This window comes from Patagioenas fasciata, chromosome Z, assembly GCF_037038585.1.
Source record: "Patagioenas fasciata isolate bPatFas1 chromosome Z, bPatFas1.hap1, whole genome shotgun sequence".
In the NCBI taxonomy this organism is placed as follows: domain Eukaryota; kingdom Metazoa; phylum Chordata; class Aves; order Columbiformes; family Columbidae; genus Patagioenas; species Patagioenas fasciata.
The window spans coordinates 66,739,282-66,758,979 of NC_092560.1; the positions used below are offsets into that span (position 1 = coordinate 66,739,282).

The 19,698-nt window shown below is 37.5% G+C and overlaps 1 protein-coding gene across 16 annotated transcripts in view; it reads left to right on the forward strand.

The window, feature by feature from the left end:
* Window positions 1–11,432, forward strand: part of ERBIN (erbb2 interacting protein) — a 118,692-nt gene extending 107,260 nt beyond the window's left edge. For 14 of the 16 annotated variants that reach the window (XM_071802642.1, XM_065860139.2, XM_065860137.2 and 11 more), the window contains 6 exons: window positions 1,469–1,612; window positions 2,423–2,554; window positions 4,233–4,442; window positions 5,856–5,948; window positions 6,548–6,622; window positions 8,205–11,432. In XM_071802642.1, coding sequence (XP_071658743.1) covers window positions 1,469–1,612; window positions 2,423–2,554; window positions 4,233–4,442; window positions 5,856–5,948; window positions 6,548–6,622; window positions 8,205–8,312 — 762 coding nt within the window. In that variant the 3' untranslated portion in view covers window positions 8,313–11,432. The remainder of the gene's footprint in view (window positions 1–1,468; window positions 1,613–2,422; window positions 2,555–4,232; window positions 4,443–5,855; window positions 5,949–6,547; window positions 6,623–8,204) is intronic. The other 2 variants (XM_065860145.2, XM_065860146.2) reach the window with 1 other exon arrangement.
* Window positions 11,433–19,698: the final 8,266 nt, after the last annotated feature.

Here is a 19,698-nt window from a genome sequence, read left to right on the forward strand (position 1 = left end):
ACTTAGAAGAGCAGTAAGCTCAGATTGAATGTTTAGTAAAGAGAGACTTGAATGCTGAGTACAGTCTTCTCTCCCAAGATGGGGAAAGCCACTGGAGACTTTTCTGGAAGCTTAAACAATTCAATTACTAGAGAACAGGGTAGGTGTAGAAGAGGAGCATGAGGAAAGCTCACTATGCTGTTGACTGAAAGGTCATCCGCGCGTCTTGGCCAAGAAAAGTCGAGTATCATCAGTAAATATTGTTTACCGAGTGAGTTTCCAATTACTGTGCTACCACAGCATCTGGGGAGTATGAATATGCAGAGCCATATGACTTTGATTATTAAACTAGCTTTAGTTTCACAAGATAAAGCTAGTATGAAAGAGCAAATGTCTGCCTGAGGACTAGTGACTATTGTCAAAATCAGATTAGTACATGTAGTCAACAGAAAAATAAAATGTACATATTTGTGTAAGAGCTGTTGCAGCATCTTAGGTAAATGATATATATTTTTAATTTTTTTTTTTTGACATGGAAAGAATCAGGAAATTTGTTTAAAAAGTAAACACACTTTGAATTTGCTGGCTTTTCATGCTTTGTGGTCTATCTTTTACTATGCTTATATGTTTTCATAGGTCTCACTTTTTCAACAGAGGTTTGTTTCATTTGTCAGGTGGCACATGGAGGATTTTCCTTTCCTTCCTTTGTACAGTCTTCATAGTTTTTGTTCTTACAACTACAAAAGTCCATGGTGGCAAGGCAGTAACATCTACTGCTTTCTTTCTGTTACCCTTGCCAATGTTGCAGAGGTCAGGTTTGCAAGGTAACGAAGCTCAAAACTGAACCACTGGGTCCTTGAGCTCATGCTAGCTGTTTGATTGCCTGCAGTGGCAAATGGGGGGGACTCCAAGGTTTCCTTCCACACTATTTTTCCGTAATTGAGGCTTATTCACATTCTTGAATGAAGCGTTACTGGAGTGCACTAGGGACGCTGACATCATTGCAATAGCAAGAAAACCCAGTCAGTCAAATCCGTCTCTCTGTGTAAATTTTTATTTGTACTGTACCAGTAATAGGGGGGGAAAATAAGACAAAATAATAATGGGTAATTAGATGGTTTTCCACAGGTGTTTATCTTGACTGCCAGCTCTCTTCCTACAACATATCAAATATGTTGCAGATTTAATGAAAACCTGGAAATTTTGATAAACTGTGCATCTTCGTTGTTTTTCCAGACACATGAACATTTGGATTACTTTATTTACGTGTAATTCTGCATGTTAACTCCTGATTGCATGCTGATTTACAGTAAATAAAGGTAATAGGGGTCACCGAGTTGTGTTTTATACATCACAGTGGTACTGTTCTTGCATGGTTTTTATCTTGCATGACAATGGAATATGTTTGTATAAGTCTATGTATAACATGTCTTGTGATTTATGCATGCTGCACTAATCTCTGTGTTAAATCTGTCCCCTCTTTATTCAGAGCATGCTGTCTAGGTCCTTTAATTCCAATTATGCTGCAGTTAGCAGCTTTCACTATGGCAGCTCTAGGGATCTGCATGGCAGCCAGGGTAGTGTTGCCTTGAGTGTTGCAGACGGAAGAGGTTCTGGTGTGCACATTGTTCGAGTGAGTACCTACAGGAGGCTATTGCAATATGTAGAGGGGAAAAGAATAAACTGTGAGAAGTGTCCTTATATTGATAGTTGTCCTTTTACATAGGGACAATGCTTTCAGTAAAAAGAAAACAATTCATGTTTTGGAATTTTTTAATGGGCATTAAATCAAATAGTTTGCCTTCATATGCCTTAAATTTATTGCAAGACTTTTCAATTTAATGTCATAACATTGAGTTTCCTAATTGGCTTTTATTGATGGCTGAACATATGTAAAACTAAGTGGTTTCATTGTCCATGTGTGAACAAGAGATTACTTTAACCTAGATGGATAAAGGTTTGAACAAAATCTAATGATGCTTTTTCCTGCCCCAAACAAATTCTGATGGTGTAAACTGTTTTGTAAGATACTTCAGGCATTTAAGAAAATGTATGTTTTAGTTTGTAAGTAAACATGAGGAAATTACTCCTTAACTCTGAACATCCTGATTGATGTTATTGTATCCATAGTGAGCAGGATAAAGTCAATTGAAGACTTTTAACCATGAGAACTCTTGAATAGGCAGTCCTTAGTATTTTTTTACTTATCAATTTATGGGGGATCAAAGACACCTCTGCAGTTGCTAGTTTTTGTAAATATCCATCACTGTATGGGTATGGTGTCTTGGCTAGTATGATTTTCTACATAAACAATATACTAATTAATCAAAGAAGATAAAGAACAATAAAGCCCTTAAAATGTTTTATTCTGGGCAATTGATGAGAATTTTTTAGTTTGGATCACATGAAGACAGTATTATTTATTGCTCCCTTCTGTTTAAAGCATCCCCAGGCTTCCACTCCAGGAGACCAGTGCCAGGATGAAGTGTTCATTTCAGGACAGCAGAATTACTCATCTGCCACACTGAGTCTCAAAGATGTTCCTCCAGATAGCATGAAGAAAATAGCTGTGCAGGTAATAATCTGTACGACACCATGGATAGGAAATATTATTATTTGTAAGGATATATTTTTTATTATTTATAGAAACATCTGCTGGGATAGTAGTAGGAACTGGGGTTTCTTTGAAATGTAATGCCCAGTTATTGAAAGTGGTATAAATGAAATGGCATCCTCTTTTTGGAAGAAAAAATACTTACTATATGAAGGAATATTGTTCTTTTTCCTTCAGCAGAGGCTTTGAATGAAGAAATTTGTAGCATAAGACATAATTGCAGGTTGAAATTTGAATATATCAGTTGATTTCAGGAAAGCAGTCTGAAGCTGATTAAACTTTTGAAGGAACAAATCTGAAATCTGTTGTGCGGATACACTAGAATTTTTAGGAGGCATTCTGTATTCATCTCTAAGGACCATCTATACAAACATGACTTAGTACAATGAAACTAAATGGATGATGGTAAATCGTTATGATACAGCAAATAACTTTATAACTTCAGTAATTTCAGTTACATTTTTGCAGACATTGGGTACTGGGAATTTGCATAGCTGTTGATACGTGTTGCCTGTGTAAACTCTACCTCTGCAAGCGTGACAAAGTAGTTTTCTGACATGCTTTAGGTTTCAGAAAAGGCAGTAGAAAATTGTGTAAACTGAATCCCTCTGATCTGTAAATAAACTAAAAAATGTAAATATAGATATACTACTGTTTCTCAGAATCACTTTGACATAAAACACTCAACAGAATAGATTCTGGTATGTGTCCATTCACATAGCATGGATTTGCACTTTTGAGAGAGTATTTTAATATCCTTGTATCCTGTAACTAATTGCTTAATGTGACAGGCAGAAAAAAAATCTATAACTAAAAACTGTAACATTTTTGGAATGTGGGGATCTCACGGATGAATGAGTGACCACTTAGGCTAGGTAAGGGCGCGAGGCATATGGATGAGGAGGGAAGACGCTGCCCATCTTAACACAGACCTGAAGAGCTGAGCAGTAACTCTGAGGCTTCAGTAATAAATGTTGTCATGTCCAGCATAATTCCTAGTGAGGTGGTTTGAACACACTGTATGTCTTCACAGTTGCGTACATTACTGCGGTTTGTCATCATCAAATCAGTGACAAAAGAGTTAACAAAAGAGTAACACTTATTGGAAATATCATTACAATTTTGATATTAAAATCTTGAGCTTGTATGTGAGTTTGCTCCAAAGGTTGTCTTGTGAAGCACTCACCAAAAGATGTTTAGAGAACTATAATTTCTGCCTGCTAACTGTGTGTAGTTTTTATTTTGTATATTATGTACTGGGAATTGTTACCAAATCTCTGAATTGTATACAATAAAAGTGCAAACTGTAATGATATCAACCAAGTGTCGATAGTATTAGTCGCACTGTTAGAAAATAATGGTTGGGATAACTCAGTGAAACAAGTTCTAAAAGCAAAGACTATCTAATCTGTTCTAGTAGAATAGCACTCTGAGTTTTTGTTTTTCAGATTTGTTCTCAGGTCAGAGCTGACAACTATAAAAGAAATTGACTGTAATTGTATACGATCCAGAAGTGTATTTTTAGTAAAGTTCCTGAAATTAAAAGCAGTCAAGTATATAAGAAGTGTTTAAATAATACAGGAGGAATTGAGGATTGCTGCTTATAAAATGTATGACATAGGATTTACGTTTTATTCAGATACCTTTGACAAATGGACAAATGTGCCAGCCTCAAAGACCTCAGGCAAACTACAGCCAAGTCCATCATCTCCCTCCTCAATCATCAGTAGGAAGACATCCATCTAGAGAGCAATTAATTGATTATCTGATGTTGAAAGTTGCCCACCAGCCTCCCTATACCCAGTCCCAATGTTCTCCCAGACAAAGCCATGAGCTGGCAAAGCAAGAGGTAAGAATAAAATCTTACTTGACAATTTGATATCTGTCAGTGGCAGTGAATTGTTAGATGTTTTTTGTTTATTTACCATTTCTCTGCAGATGGTGACAGAAATTGTATAGGAATTTATCTCCAGCAAAACAGTGTTATCACAATGCAATTCTACTACTGAAATCACACATTCCTTCTAGTTTTGAGTTTTTTATGTGAAAATTTTAAGAGAAATGTGGTAGATTTTTAACAGAACGTAGCAAAAACTTAAGCTTGCATCATTTTACTGGGCTAGAAGTTTATTTCTCTAGTACATTTATTGATCACTAACTCATTATTTATCTGCTAAATTAAAAAAATACAAGTATCAGTACAACTTAGAGTGCTTTGCATCCATTTGTTGCTACCCAGAACTGTGTTTTCTTCTGTGCTAGAATGAGAACATCCAGTTCTTGTGTAAATGTCCACTTCTCTGTCGTGGTTCAACCCCATCCAACAACTAAGCATGATGCAGCTGTTTGATCACTTCTCCCTGGTGGGATGGGGGAAAGAATTGGGTTGGTAAAAATGAGAAAACTCATGGGTTCAGATAAAATTAATTAGGTAAAGCAAAAGCTGCCCATAAGCAGAGCAAAACAAGGGATTCATTCACACTTTCCATGGGCAGGCAGAAGTTCAGCCATCTCCAGGACAGCAGGGCTTCATCCAACATAATGGTGACTTGGGATGAAAAACAACATCACTCTGAGCATGTCCCCCAATCCTTTCTTCTTCCCCCAGTTTATATTGCTGAGCACAATGTCATATGGTGTGGAATATCCCCGGGGTCAGCTATCCCAGCTGTGTCCCCTCTCATCCTCTTGTGGTCTCCCTGCCTTCTCCCTGGCGGGGTGGTGTGAGAAGCAAAAAAGTCCTTTACTGCTGAGCAACAACTAAAACATCACTTGAGTTACCAACATTGTTCTCATACTAAATCCAAAACACAGCACTATACCAGCTACTAGGATGAAAATGAGCTCTATCCCAGCCAAAACCAAGACAACTATGTAGAACTTGGAATAAAAGAAGGAATGAGGTTTGAGTTTTTAAACTTCAGCTAGAGGTAGTAAAGGAATAGGAGAAACATGTTCTTTCATAGAAACATGTCTATCTGCTGGGGGCATTAAATTCATTTACATAGTATCACAATACCTCTGAATTCAAAGCCCATGTGAACTCTCATTATAATAATAGTGATATTGGAGTAAAACTTCTGTACAATGATACATGATGTATTGGAATCTTGTTCTGAATTAATATTACAAACTGTGGTAAATGTTTTTTGAGTTTTTTCTTTTTAAAGCTTTTGTTCACCTGAATTCTTTAGTAATAATTTCATTAACTTTGAATGTGGATTTTCAGTTAGTTCATCTAACTTTGGTTGTAACTACTTAGATTCGAGTGAGAATTGACAAGGATCCAGAACTTGGATTTAGTATATCGGGAGGAGTTGGTGGTAGAGGAAATCCATTCAGACCTGAAGATGATGTGAGTATTTTATACTAACGCATTTTAAAATAATTCTGATTAATAATGTCTATAGTATTTAGCAAAGCAGGGAGGGGTGGGAATATATATATAGATGGAGAGAGAGATTTTCCAAACCACTAAACTCTGGGACAAATGATATGGAAAAACAAGGTGGTGGGTGACCATAGGGGTGTCACAGGACAACACAGATGATTATTCTAGCTGAGTAGTTCTTGCACAGTTCCAGATATCAGTCAACAAATTTAAGTTAGTGAATTATGGAATTTACAGTTAAGAAACCTCTTAAAAAAAGAACACAATTTAGTCTACAGCCTTATTTCTGGTGTTTGGTAATTCATCTTGACATATACATCTGCCAAATTAAACAAAGGCAGGTCAGAATTTCCCCTTCAATACTCCTTTAAAGGCAGTTCTCCTAGATTTAACATCAGGAAAGGAAGACAGTCACAAAAGCCAGTAGACCTGTAGAATAATATTTCGTTCTCTTCTATTTATGATGGAAAATTGAAAAAAATATTTTGAATTAAATCCATTTCATGCTGCCCTACTATATATGAAACAAGCTGTCAAAAATGTTTTCTACTTTGTTTTTCAAGGGTATATTTGTAACCAGAGTGCAACCAGAAGGACCAGCATCTAAGTTGTTGCAGCCTGGAGATAAAATAATTCAGGTACGTTGGTCATCTAATTAACTAACCTATGTAATATACCAGGTCCTTTTTAGTTTATACCTTTTCTAACAGCAGGATGTTTAATTTTTAGGTAGATTACCAGTATCTTTTCTAGAAGCATTCTTATGTTCTGGGATGATGCTTTTAATTTTCTTCCACCTAACATTAGGATAAGTGATGCAGGCTGGAGCATTAATCAGTTGGATCATTAATTATTCCCTACATTACTGGTTTGAGAATGTTGATAGTTGACTCTACTGTATTTCAGTTTTCTAAAAATATTCAAATGCAACAAAAAATCCACTAGTATCTCAGTTAAACCACAACATCCTGTGAACAGTTTTCTCAAACAAAACCAGACGGAAAACACAACATAGTCCTTCCAAAGAAAGATAAAACCAAAAGGTATACAGGAACACTAAACTGAGATCAAGTTTTCCACTCTATCTTGTCGCTACTTAGGCAACTTCTGCAGTTTTTGACTGAATATCATCTCTCCCAAAATGACTTTGCTATGCTTGATTTTGCAATGTTCTCTGTAAAACATGCATTAGGCATGCATGTTATAATGCATGTCTAATACATACATCTAATAAAAATATTCTACATGACCTGTGACCAGATAATTGCATGTGAGTCTTAAGATACTGTTGCATATTAGGTTAGGGCTAGGATGTTCTGTACAGAACAGCCTTCATGTAAATCTTTCTCTGCAACACTAGGCAGATTTAAAAACCACTGGCTTTACAACAAAGGATTCAGCTGGTAGCAGAAGCAAGTGTTCAGTGATGGGATAAGGAGCTGCAAGTCCAAAATGGCACAGCTAAGGTGCAGAGTACATGACCAGTTGTCTCTCTCATCACGTAAGGGGCCATGACTCAGGGAGAAAAGCTGGATGCACAGCTGGAAGCTGTAACAGTTTAAACTGGATGAGTTTGTCATCCTGCAAGATTTTACCACCCATACTGAACATGAATTTGCAGTAGTACACCCTGAGATGCTGAACCACAGCCATGTGTTCCCTGCCTTTTGTAGGCCACCTAGAACTGCCAGTGTTTGCCAAGCTGAACCTGTCCCAAGAACAACAACGTTGTTTGAAGTCATAGAAAGATTAAAGCTGGGACTGGCCTCAGGAGGTCTCACACCCTAAAATATCTCCTAATGCCATTAAGGTTTTTGGCCAAAGGCTTGAGTAGTTTTAATTTTCATAAATGCCATTTCTAACATTCTAATATTTAAATCAAAATATACCAATTGGTGTGACTATATTAAGACTGATGAATTAGATGTCTGATGGTAATGATATAAAGATCAGTTGTCTCTTTTGGTTACTTTCAATACCTTTGGGGCAAAATTCTTCTGAGGCAAACACAGTAGTTTAATTTCTTGTGGCATAGATGTACATGTTCAACTCACTTCAACAATATAATCTGCAAATCTGCAGTGTTCTATTGTCTGCATTCATATAGAATTTGGTTATTTTAAGCCTCAAAACTGAAATAAACTAACAGGAGATATGAGAGATGTTTCACTGACATGCCATATGAGACTGTCATTTTCAATTTCAAATATTTCTTTTTAGGCTAATGGATACAGCTTCATCAATATTGATCATGGGCAAGCAGTATCGTTGCTAAAGACTTTTCAGAATGCAGTGGAACTCATCATTGTGCGAGAAGTCTCTTCATAAATACTGTGGATTATGGGGATAAAACGACCGGATTCATTGAAGGACTTACAGGAAACTGAATATTTTGCCTATTTTTATACATGAAAGGAACTTGAAAAGAATTATGATCAAAATTTGTACAGGAAATACTGAACTTGTGGTTAATGGGGAAAAAAACCACTGTATAGAACATACAGGAAATCATTTCGGAAATGCATATGGTGAATAAACTTGGTTTTAAGCATTATAGTAATCTATGGATCACTCCTCCAAGAACAAACCTGTGTTGCTTTTTTGTAAAGATGGTAGGTTTATTTTTGGATAATTCATACACATTACTAAACTTTGTGCAAGGCTTTGCAAAGCCTCGGTTGTAGCCAATGGACAGATGGCAGGGCTGTCTGTCCTGTAGCTGTTTATTGCCTTTGTTTTTATTCACCAGATATTAATGTGTTATGCTGAAGCCACTTCTGTACATACAGAATGGGGATATTAAAAGTTGGCTTTGCTATGTGCACGATGTATAGGTGAATGACTAGCTAGAAGGTGGTGCTGGTAGGACAGAATACAGGTCAGGTGAAACAACTGTTTGCAATCTAAATCTGGAATTGGAAAGAAGAAAGAGTTTTCTGGAGTGTACGTCTACCAATAGAAAATGCAATAAAAGCTTATGGTGTTTTTAAAGAAGACTGTAACTACAAATTTGTGTTATTCTATAGGATTTGTTCTTAGTGTAGTCATTGAATATTCATTTGCCACATGTGATTCATGTTTAGTTGGGTTTTCTTGCTTTTCTTTTTCAGCTGTACTGTGGAAATGTGCCCAGAGGTTTTTCTCTGCTGTGAAAATCCCAAATTTTGTGGAAATGGTGATACTTTTATCTTTATAAAAAGTATTCCATTTTAAACTTGTAGATTTTAAAAATGAAACTGAAATGGCCAGTTTTTAAGATTGTTGCCTGTAATTTATATTTAAATACACACAAAGTAAACAATGTACGAAGGGTTATAAAAGACATCTTGATCTTGTTTGGCCTTTGCATTCCTTGTCAATCAAAAAGGAAACCATAGGTGTGGAGCTAGGTAACCAAAGCAAGTTTGTGAAACTTCGAACAGTGATGGAGAATTGCTGTGGTGAGATGGAGAGCAAGGGGAGGGTGTACTTGCAACCCACCAGTTCGCAGTGATGTTTCTTAAAGGGCTGTTCCTACAGGTAACATTAAATGTGAACTAGACACTTCAGAGTCATTAAAGGGTTTCTAACTATATTAATGTAATAGTGATTTACCACGGGCTGCCTTTGTTCCTTATTACTGTATGAAATACTCAATTATGCTTCTATTAATTTTGTTTACCGGAAACATTAACTTTATTTTTTCTCTTTCTCCTTTATAATTTAATAGACACTGCATAATCTGCAGTGATAATTAATAAATGGTTGTTATGGACCAGGGAAAAGTGCCATAGAAGACCAATAACTGTTTTTAATTAGGGCTAAAGATTAGCCTGTCATTGGAGCAATATTCAAATATTGCAGTTCATTTTTAATTACATACAAGTTGGTGGTTTGAGACACGTATAAGTTGCTTTTTTCAACCCATGTGTACAAAAGTAAATGCTTTTAATAAAGCTAGCAAAAACACCGGCTTCCTTTAGTTTTGGGACAATGAGCTGGAAGAGAGAGGAATTATACACAGCTAGTGGTAATAAACAGACAGTACTTTTAAAATAAGTGAACTCCAATATTATTGCACTTCTTTCAAAGATGTTAACTATTGCTTATTGTACTGTGTATATTTCTAATAATTTTAATTGAAACCCTTTAACAACTCTTTGTATATTTTAATTCTTTTTAGTTGATTTCAGTAATATTTACATAGAAAATGATTTTTTTGATATATTAGCAGAAATGTGTTGTATTTTGATAAAATTCACTTATTTTCTGTGTGCTGTTAATCTCCAAAGGAAAGAATGAGAAACATAGCTATATAATGGCAGGCTTCAGTGTTCCCCTTCTCAGATGAGTTTTGTTGTTCTTTAGTTTCTATTTTTTTATTGAAAATGCAAAATGTTCACATCACATGTTCATTACTTTTAATCATGTTATTTTTATCACACACTGCCTTTTAAAGGGAATGCATACAAACAAGTCCTAAATTACCTTGGTCTTCTACATAACCTGCATCTTTGGGAAGGGAAAAGTCCAAAAAGCAGAACTGATTCTTTACTGATCTTGGACTGACTTTGTATACATTTTGCAGTACATTTAAATGTATCTACCAAGGAATTATACTGTATTGTGTTTTGCTTTAATGATAACAGAAGTTTCAAATGTTGTTGTGTCACTTCATTTTCAGATTCATGTATCACAAGAAAATTCTACCAAAAACTGTTTGGCTGTGATAGAAATGTAGAAGTAGAGATTTATAGCAAGGAGTTTAGTACTTCTTGTGGAAATACTTGGCCAAAGCTTGTCTTCATTAAATTAGTAAAGTAACCATCTAATAAAACATGGATTATGCTGATTTTACTCAGTAAATGTTGGAGTTTTCAGTGGATTTAAATGTGTTTGTTCCTTCAGTGTCTGTGTGTAAAGGTAAACACATGTCAAACTAGATGATTTTGCTGAGTGGGAGAAATGTCTCCTGAACTAGTCCAGCCAGGATTCAGCAGGAGCAGAGACAATATCAACACTTTTCATTTTGAATGCATCTTAAGGTACATTTTTGAATATAATAAAATCCATCAGCAGCCTAAATTACTCACCATGGCAATGAGTTGATACCAACTCTGCTAATTCCTTCTATTCTTAATAGTTCATTAAAGAATCAGTTCAACTGATGTAATGAAAAGATGAAGTCTCCCACATATTTATTATGTAAATATTTTTTAGTTTCTTTTTTGGACTGGAGTTAAAAAAAAAAGTGTATATACTTGAAAGCATTCACAAACATAGCAATAAACAACACACAGAGTCAAACCTTTATGATTATTTTGGTTTTGTTTAGAAATACTCCCTTGTCAACAGCTATGAAATGTTTTTATTGATCAGCATTTATTCAACATTCCAAATTTTTGTATATAATTAGACTGTTTCTGAGGTAACACATGGGGAATAGATAATAAACTAATGCTCTTTAAAGCTGTGTGTAGTTGACTTATTTAACATCTAGGAAATTTTATATAACACTATCTTCTGTAGTTACTGTAGACCGTAGTACACTATCAATATACATTAGTAAAGTCTTATTTGTGTTCCTGTGCATCTCAGTGCCCAGGGGTCTGCTCTAGGTCATTTCATTGCAAAACTGGGTTATTCACAATAAATACTTCTTTGAATAACCCAGTCCTGCAATTAAATCCGCTTGGGCAGCTAGTGGCTTCTCTGCTGAAGGCGTGAGTGGTTGTTACCTGATTAAGTAGTTTCAATAGCAGAGAGAGGTGACTAAGTCAAGGACCAGAGTAATCAAGAGTGTCTGGAGGGTGCTCTGATGAAAGGTACAAGGGTTATGTGTTAAAGTGAAGACCTAGGCACAGAATTTCACAGGAGAGGTAAATGCAGGTTTAAATCCAGTTTTCTTGGAAAACACCCGACAATGTAGTAACACGAACTTAGGGGTTTTTTTTCTTGTGTATGTGGATCTGGTATATCAACATCAGTACTTGACTTCCCACTTCCTCTACACATAAAACTGGTTCCAACTGCTTCCTCCAGGTGGTCTGCTGTGGCTCAGGGTCAGTCTGTCCAGAAGCTTTGCTTGAAAGCACCCTCAGCTCTTTCTCAGCTTTGGAGCTGGTGAACCTCAGGTGGAACAGGAGCCTTACACATGGTGCTGGAAAACACCTGCTTCTGGCCATTGCCTCCCACTGATATTCTGCTTGTGGGTCTGCTGGTGATAGGCTGCCCAGGTCTTTGCTGTGAGGGGGTCTGTGACTGCCGTGGGGTCTCTGAGGAGCTCCTGTCTCTAATGCTGCACAGGCTGTTGACTTCAACAACCCTGTTCCGCAGCACAGCTCTCCGGCAGCAGCGTACTTCCTGCAGGAAGGGTCCAGGAGAGGCCCCAGCGCTCCCTCTGCTCACCGATCTCAGACACAGGCCTGTCCCCAGCACCAGCCAAACGGATGGGAGAGTCACCCCCCTGAAGCAGGGGCGATGGCAGCAAAGGCTCCAGCCACCCTGTGTCCAGGGCTGCTGGCCACGCTTGCTGGAAACTGCCAGAGCTTTCCCAGGCCCGCAGCCCTGTGGCTTCCCTTGCCTTGTATGTGGCGGCAGCGGGTACCCTCCTATTCCTCAGGCTTCCCAGGAGTTTCCCTCTACTAGCGCTATGAGGCTTGTTTCAAGTACAGCATCACCCCTCCTTGTAGTCCAGCCCCTCTTCTTTGCTGCACTCCCTGATTTCCAGCTCTCTGCTTTCTTGTGTTTGCTATTCCTGGTATTTTCTGCAAGAACATGACTTGTATTTCCATACTGCAATTTGAAATATTGTTTTACATCAAGGATAAGAAAGATAGAAAAAGAAGCAACTATTTGGCCTAAAGGAAGATAAAATATGAATAAGCATTACAACCTAAATATTTTAGACTACATCAGAAATATTCTGCACAGGATTTTGTGCATTTCAAAAGTAGGTTGCAATTATTATCACTTCAGGGAAAAATCTATTAAGTAGGTATGGATAAATGTTACTGAGCTGTGAAAGATTCAGTTAACATGTACCCAATGGCCAAGTGAGGAGACTTTCAGCCAGCCGCATTTATATGAATGCCCGATGAAAAGCTTTTGACATCTGATAAGAAGGTGCAAGAGAACAAGTGTCATGTGGCTGAGCTGGCAAGGGTCCTGATATGCTGAGAACAGTTCCCTCTGAAAGGTCGTATTGCCACGATGACAGCTTTTCTGCATGGCTAAAACTTTTGAGCACCGGGAATTAAATTTCTGATTACAGTAGTCCGCAACATCTGTTTTAGCCAGCTGCACAACACAAAGGGGAATATGGATCTGCGCTGCATACATTTCATGAGGCATCACTGGACACTGCAAATTGCTGAACTATTTATGTTTCTGTACCATCCAAATTAATCAAAAAACTGTGACAGAATATTCACTCTTATTTGACAGACATGTGAAAATACCAATTTGGACAAACATCGGAAGGGTTATCTCTTAATAGAGAAACTGGTGGCAGAAGAAGCAGAAGCTCTACAAAGAAATTCTCATTCAATTGCTAATGTTGATGATTTGTGAAGGAAACTTTGGAGAAAAAAAAACAACACAAGTTGACAAAAAGGGGGAAAAGCTTTCTACTGAATTATAAGTATGCACTAGAGAAATACATGATTTGAAAGTATTATGCAAAGGCTTATCATAACACATTAGCATATTTGATTTTTGTCTGCAACAACTGCCATGCACAACAGAATAATCAACAACTGGTTTTGAATATGGAGAAGGTATTTTTGCTGAGGATGTTTCTGCCAGAAGTACTTCAGTTGAAAGCCACATCCCCTCTACTGCGCAAGTGAGGTTTTCTAATAAATATTGAAATAGGTATTAACATCTGGCTAGCTGACATAATACTAAGTCCTGCAAACAATGAATTAATTATGTACAATTGTCTCATTTGCTAACTGTAATGAGAGATAACTGATGAGGTTGGAGTTGATGCATGCAGGGGTTAGAAACTATGCTGAAAAGCCTCCAAACAGATACAACCTCCAAGCAATTTTTTCTGCTACATTTTAACTAAAAAAGCTATGAAAATACATTTGGTGAATGGAACAATGGGATTGACTGCAGTAGGTGACATCTGGTGTTTTTTTAATTTTAGATTGTAATTATTCTATTATAGCATTAATCACTATATGCCTATATTTTAAGACATCTTAAGATACCAAAAAGAATTTTCTACATTAGTACTTAACTGAACTCAATTCATGTTGCAATTATGACTATTTTATACCACTCCTGAATAAAATTCAGCAATAAAATGTTAATGTTTATTTGTACTGAGTTATACTCTGGTATGTTTTCAAACTTCACAATTGTAAAGCTGGGTAGACAAGGGAAGAGCAGTGGACGTTGTCTACCTTGACTTCAGCAAGGCTTTTGACACCATCTCTCACAACATATAGGCAAGGTCAGGAAGTGTGGACTGGATGAATGCACGGTGAGATGGATCATGAACTGCATGGATGGCAGAGCTCACAGGGTTGTGATCAATGGTGTAGAGTCTGGTTGAACACCTGTAGCTAGTGTTGTTCCCCAGGGGTCAGTACTGGGTCTAGTTTTGTTCAACCTGTTCATCAGTGACCTGGATGAAGAGTCTCAGTGCACCCTCAGCAAGTTTGTTGATAGTACCAAACTGAGGGGAAGGACTGACAGACCAGAAGGCTGTGCTGCCATCCAGCAACTCCTGGACAGGCTGGAGGACTGAGCAGAGAAGAACCTGATGAAGTTCAACAAGAGCAAGTGTAGGGTCCTGCACCTGGGGAGGAATAACCCCAGGCACCAGTACAGGTTAGGGGAGGACCTGCTGGAAGGCAGCACTGCAGAGAAGGACTTGGGAGTTCCGGTCAACAACAGGTTGACCATGAGCCAACAATGTGCCCTTGTGGCCAAGAATGCCAAGGGTATCCCGGAGTGCATTAGGAAAAGTGTGACCAGAAGGTCGAGGGAGGTTCTCCTCCCCTCTACTCTGCCCTGGTGAGGCCACATCTGGAGTTCTGTGTTCAGTTCTGGGCTCCTCAGTTTAAGAAGGACAAGGAGTTACTGGAGGGAGTCCAGCGATGGGCTATAAAAACAATGAAGGGCCTGGAGCATCTTTCTGATGAGGAGAGACTGAGAGAGCTGGGCCTGTTCAGCCTGGAGAAGAGAAGGCTAAGAGGGGATCTCATCAATGTTTATAATTGTCTCAAGGGTGGATGTCAAGAAGATGGGACCAGACTCTCTTCAGTGGTGTCCAATGACGGGATGAGGGGCAACAGGTAAAGGCTGAAACACGGGAGGTTCCACCTGAATAGGAGGAAAAATTTCTTTGAGGGTGCCAGAGCACTGGAACAGGCTGCCCAGAGAGGTTGTGGAGTCTCCTTCTCTGGAGACATTCAGAACCTTCCTGGACACATTCCTGTGCAGTCCTCTCTAGGTGAACCTGCTTTTAGCAGGTGGGTTGGACTGGATGATCTTCAGAGGTCCCTTCAAACCCCAACCATTCTGTGATTATGATCCTTTTTATTGTCATTGGAAGCCTATATTCTGATTTCTTATGTCACGAAACGCTGAGAACAAGAAGTACTGGCAAACGGTGACTCTGCCCAGACCCCCTCATCACAGAATCACAGAATGTTAGGGACTGGAAGGGACCTCGAAAGATCATCCAGTCCAATCCCCCTGCTGGAGCAGGAACACCTACATGAGGTTACACATGAGGGTGTGACATTCATGACATCTTGTCATGAAGCAGAACAAACATTATTAGATTTTCTAGTGTGCAAGTTATTGCTACTCCTATTTTTGCTGTGTCTCAGATAGGAATTTGGTTGACTGACATAAGCAAAACTGGTAGTATTTTTCCAACTTAAGGCAAAAGAATTATTCTGTGAAATTTAGCATGCAAGAGGAAATCAACGCAGCCACTTTATCTGCAACAATACCTGCATTATCATCCTTCAAAACAATATCCTCAAACCGAAAACTCACTACTGTTGGGATTTTTTCAGTTCCAGGTGATATTATTCAGCTGAAGATTATATTCTATGAACTCCAGTTTATCAAGCCAACACGTATGATAACCATAATTCAACTATTACACAAAACCCCAAATTTCATACCTAACGGGTAGATGGCAACTGTGTTTGAGCCCCAGAGTCACACACTAAAATAGAAAGGCCCGTTTCCGCAGTTTCTCTATGGTATGTGAAGTTATTTGGATTTACAGGAATGGATTTTTGTGTCCTAAATGCATTTAAGCTTCTTGCCTTCTTCATACAAATTCTGGCTGCAAAGCAGAGGAAGTTTTTCCTAGTGATTTCCAGAATTTTCTATCCAACTCCTTTGAACTATCTTGTTCAGGTAGGTATTCTGGAGATTTAAAACCATGTTCCCTTTACATACACCTACATGCTGTGACTCACAGCAGGATGAACCTCACAGCAAAGGAAAAAGAGGCTTTTTTTCTTCAGAAATAGCAGGGACCTACCTGAACAGGCTCAATAGCATGTGCTGCCAGAAAAACAGCAAGCAGCAGATCTCTCAGCAGACACTCAACTAAATTTTAAAAAGAAAAAAAGAAAGCTGAATTTAAACATTTTCTTTTATTTTTCCTACACATACATATTCACACATAATGATTTTTAAAGTATATCATAAAACTTAATATAAACTTAGAAAACGGATATGTAGAATTTCATATACCTTAAAAGAGGGTGTTCTAAACACCCCCTTTGAAGAAGGAATGCTTCTGTAATCCAAGAAGTGTTGTGTGGAAAACAGATACTAGATTTCATAAGTGACTGAAGAAATGCTGCCCTGAAATGAAAATTGGATGCAGAACCTGTACTCAAATTTCTTTCTTACCTGCTTTGGTCTATTTTCCCAGTCTGTAAAGGGTGGCAATAATCTTCCTTTGTTAAGATGGGCTTGGAGATTCAGAAATAAGAACACTACCTAGATAGCACTGGTTGCCAGTTAAGTCCTCATGTTATTTCGGAGTAAGTTTAAAAAGAATTGAAAGCTGATAAAAACTATGCCATCTTTGATTCAAACCATCTTATGGGGAGAAGGAGAACTTCATTTTAAAACACACTCATACAGCTGTTAACGTGACCCTTATAACTGGCACTGCTATGCTAAATAGAACAATCTGAATTTATTTTTGCCCTAAACCAGACAAAAAGCAGATGCAGAAATCTCAGTGGTTTCAGTTTACCAATACCAGTTTATATGGATGGCTGCCATCCAGAGGCAGGAAGTTTGAAAGGGTTCCAACTGCTTACATTGACTATGTAGAGTCCATCTATTAATCTCAATATAGGTAGGGCTTTAAGATTTCTGGATTGAGTTTCACCTGGGAAAAACACTACTAATAGAGAATTTTATGCTAGAAAAAACCTTTTTGTTTTTTTTCTGGGTGCAGATATAAAATGGATCTTATACTTGGTGAAAAACAGGTTTTGTTAAATGCATTTTATATAATTTTTGATATTACAGATGTGGTGGATTAGGGTTTACTTCACAGAATTAAGAGTTTTGTTTTTGTAAGATGTTTACATCTACTACACAACAGTCTTCTAAAAAAAAGAAAAAAGAAAATTATACCAAGGCACATATGAAAAAGGGAGCAGCTACCTGATAAACCTGAATGGTGCAACAATGGACAGGGGGTGAAAGCAATTTCTAGCATTTGGGAAGAACTCTGGGCTTGCTGGAGCTTTGAATGAAGTCTATTGTCTGTGAAACACTAGAAAGCTAACATTTTTCCCATTTGTCTGTGTGTATTTGAAAGCTAGTTCAAGTCAACCTAAGGTGTGAATCTGACTTGCATCAAATATTTAAAAAATCCTGCTTTCACATGCAGTTTTAGTCCAAAATGTGCTGAAATGACTGTAGATGGAGGCATAACACATACCCTTGTTTTCAGATTTCATGTTAAGCGCCTACTTTGATGAGAAACAGTTTGTACTATCAGAACTGACGTTTTGGGCGCGTGCAGAACTTGGCAAGCTTCTCTGCATTAATTCACACATTGACTAAAATTCCTGACTGATTATGAGAGGCAGAAAAATATCCTGACCTGGAGCACGCATTTGAGTAAAAACTGAGAAAATAAGAATATTATCAGCAGTCAATCTGAACAGGCAATCTGCTGCAAGTAGTAGGAGGAGCCTGGCACTTTAAGATTATGCCTCTTGATTAGAGAAGGAATATTTGTGTTGTAAAAGACACATTTGTTTCCTTTGTTCTTCATTGCCCATCTATAAAATACTGGAATTTTAATTGTACAGTAAAGCAAACGGTGAAAAGTTACTCTGTATGGAAAAAACTTACGAAGCAAAAGCTACACAAATATAGTGGCTTTTAGTGGCATTCTAATACTGGTTGTGAAAGAACATTCAGAAGAAAAATGACATATTTTTGTTTGGATCTCTTCACTAGATTGATATATGTCTATTTTAATCACTCATATACATAAAGATTAAGTTAAGCATATAAATTCACTATCTTAAATAAATAAAAAGTAATATACTGAACACAACTTGAACACTTTAACGAGAGGCAGTTTAATGAGGTGCTAGCTAGTGTTAAATGATGCCAGTATTTTAAACATTTGTACCGTTAACTCAAAATTTTCTCAAAGTCCCCACAAGGTGTCAAAAGTTCCCTAAATTCAAACTGCCTACACTGAAGCACCTAGTCATTTGACAACCAAACTCAGCCAAGAAATGCCCATGGAAAGGAGTATCAGCCACATGGCCATCCTACCACCACACGGGCAGTTCTTCCCCAAACAATGTACCTATTGGTCTTTCTTCTTTGTTTAAGTAAGTGTTGAGTAAGTCAGGTGAGTAACAGGTGTTACAACAGCACCCATCAGCACTGGTGATTGAGAAGAACGTTGTGACAAGTAGGAAAAGCAGTTTGACACACACACACAAATACTTTGACAGATACAAACCTCTGAGATCAGCCAGTCTTCCTGACAGTCATGCAAATTCATTGAGTTTTCATGTACCCACAGGTGGTTTCTCAGACAAAGCTTTTTGTGGACTACCTTACAGTTGTACTTAGGTTGGCAATAATATGCTTGATGTTCTATGTGCTGCTTGGCCAATACAAAGTATTACTTTATATAATATACTAAGCAATTCCAAACATTGTTTACTACATTAACTGTGAAGCTGGAAGCTAAGTTTTCCTTGCAGAAATGCAATTTTTCCTTTATCACATCTTGGTAGAAGTCAAACATTGTTCCTTTCTATTCTAGGAGAACAGAAAAACAAACTAATTGTTCATGCTTGTTCTCCTATTTGAAACAGTAACACCAGTTTCACTTTTTGATCACATTGCTTCAAATCCTGTTCAATGTAGTCATAACTGAGTAAAACATTGCTGGTTCTCTCTAGTAAAGGGTTTTGGCAATGACAGGAACAATTAAAGTCTTTTAGATTCTCTCTCCTTGAAGATGGTACATGATCATAGAAATTGTCAGTGAAGTAGTTCAAAGATCTTGTAATATATGTAATAAATAATCAAAGAACAAATCATTCCACTGTTAGTAGATCTGCATTAACTACAGAGATTCTGAGCAAGGCAGTAATAATATAACACTTCTAATGAATACTCAAAGACTTCCTGAGATTACTAAAGAATATTCCCATTATTATAGAAAGTTAACAGAAAGTGTTATTCCAAG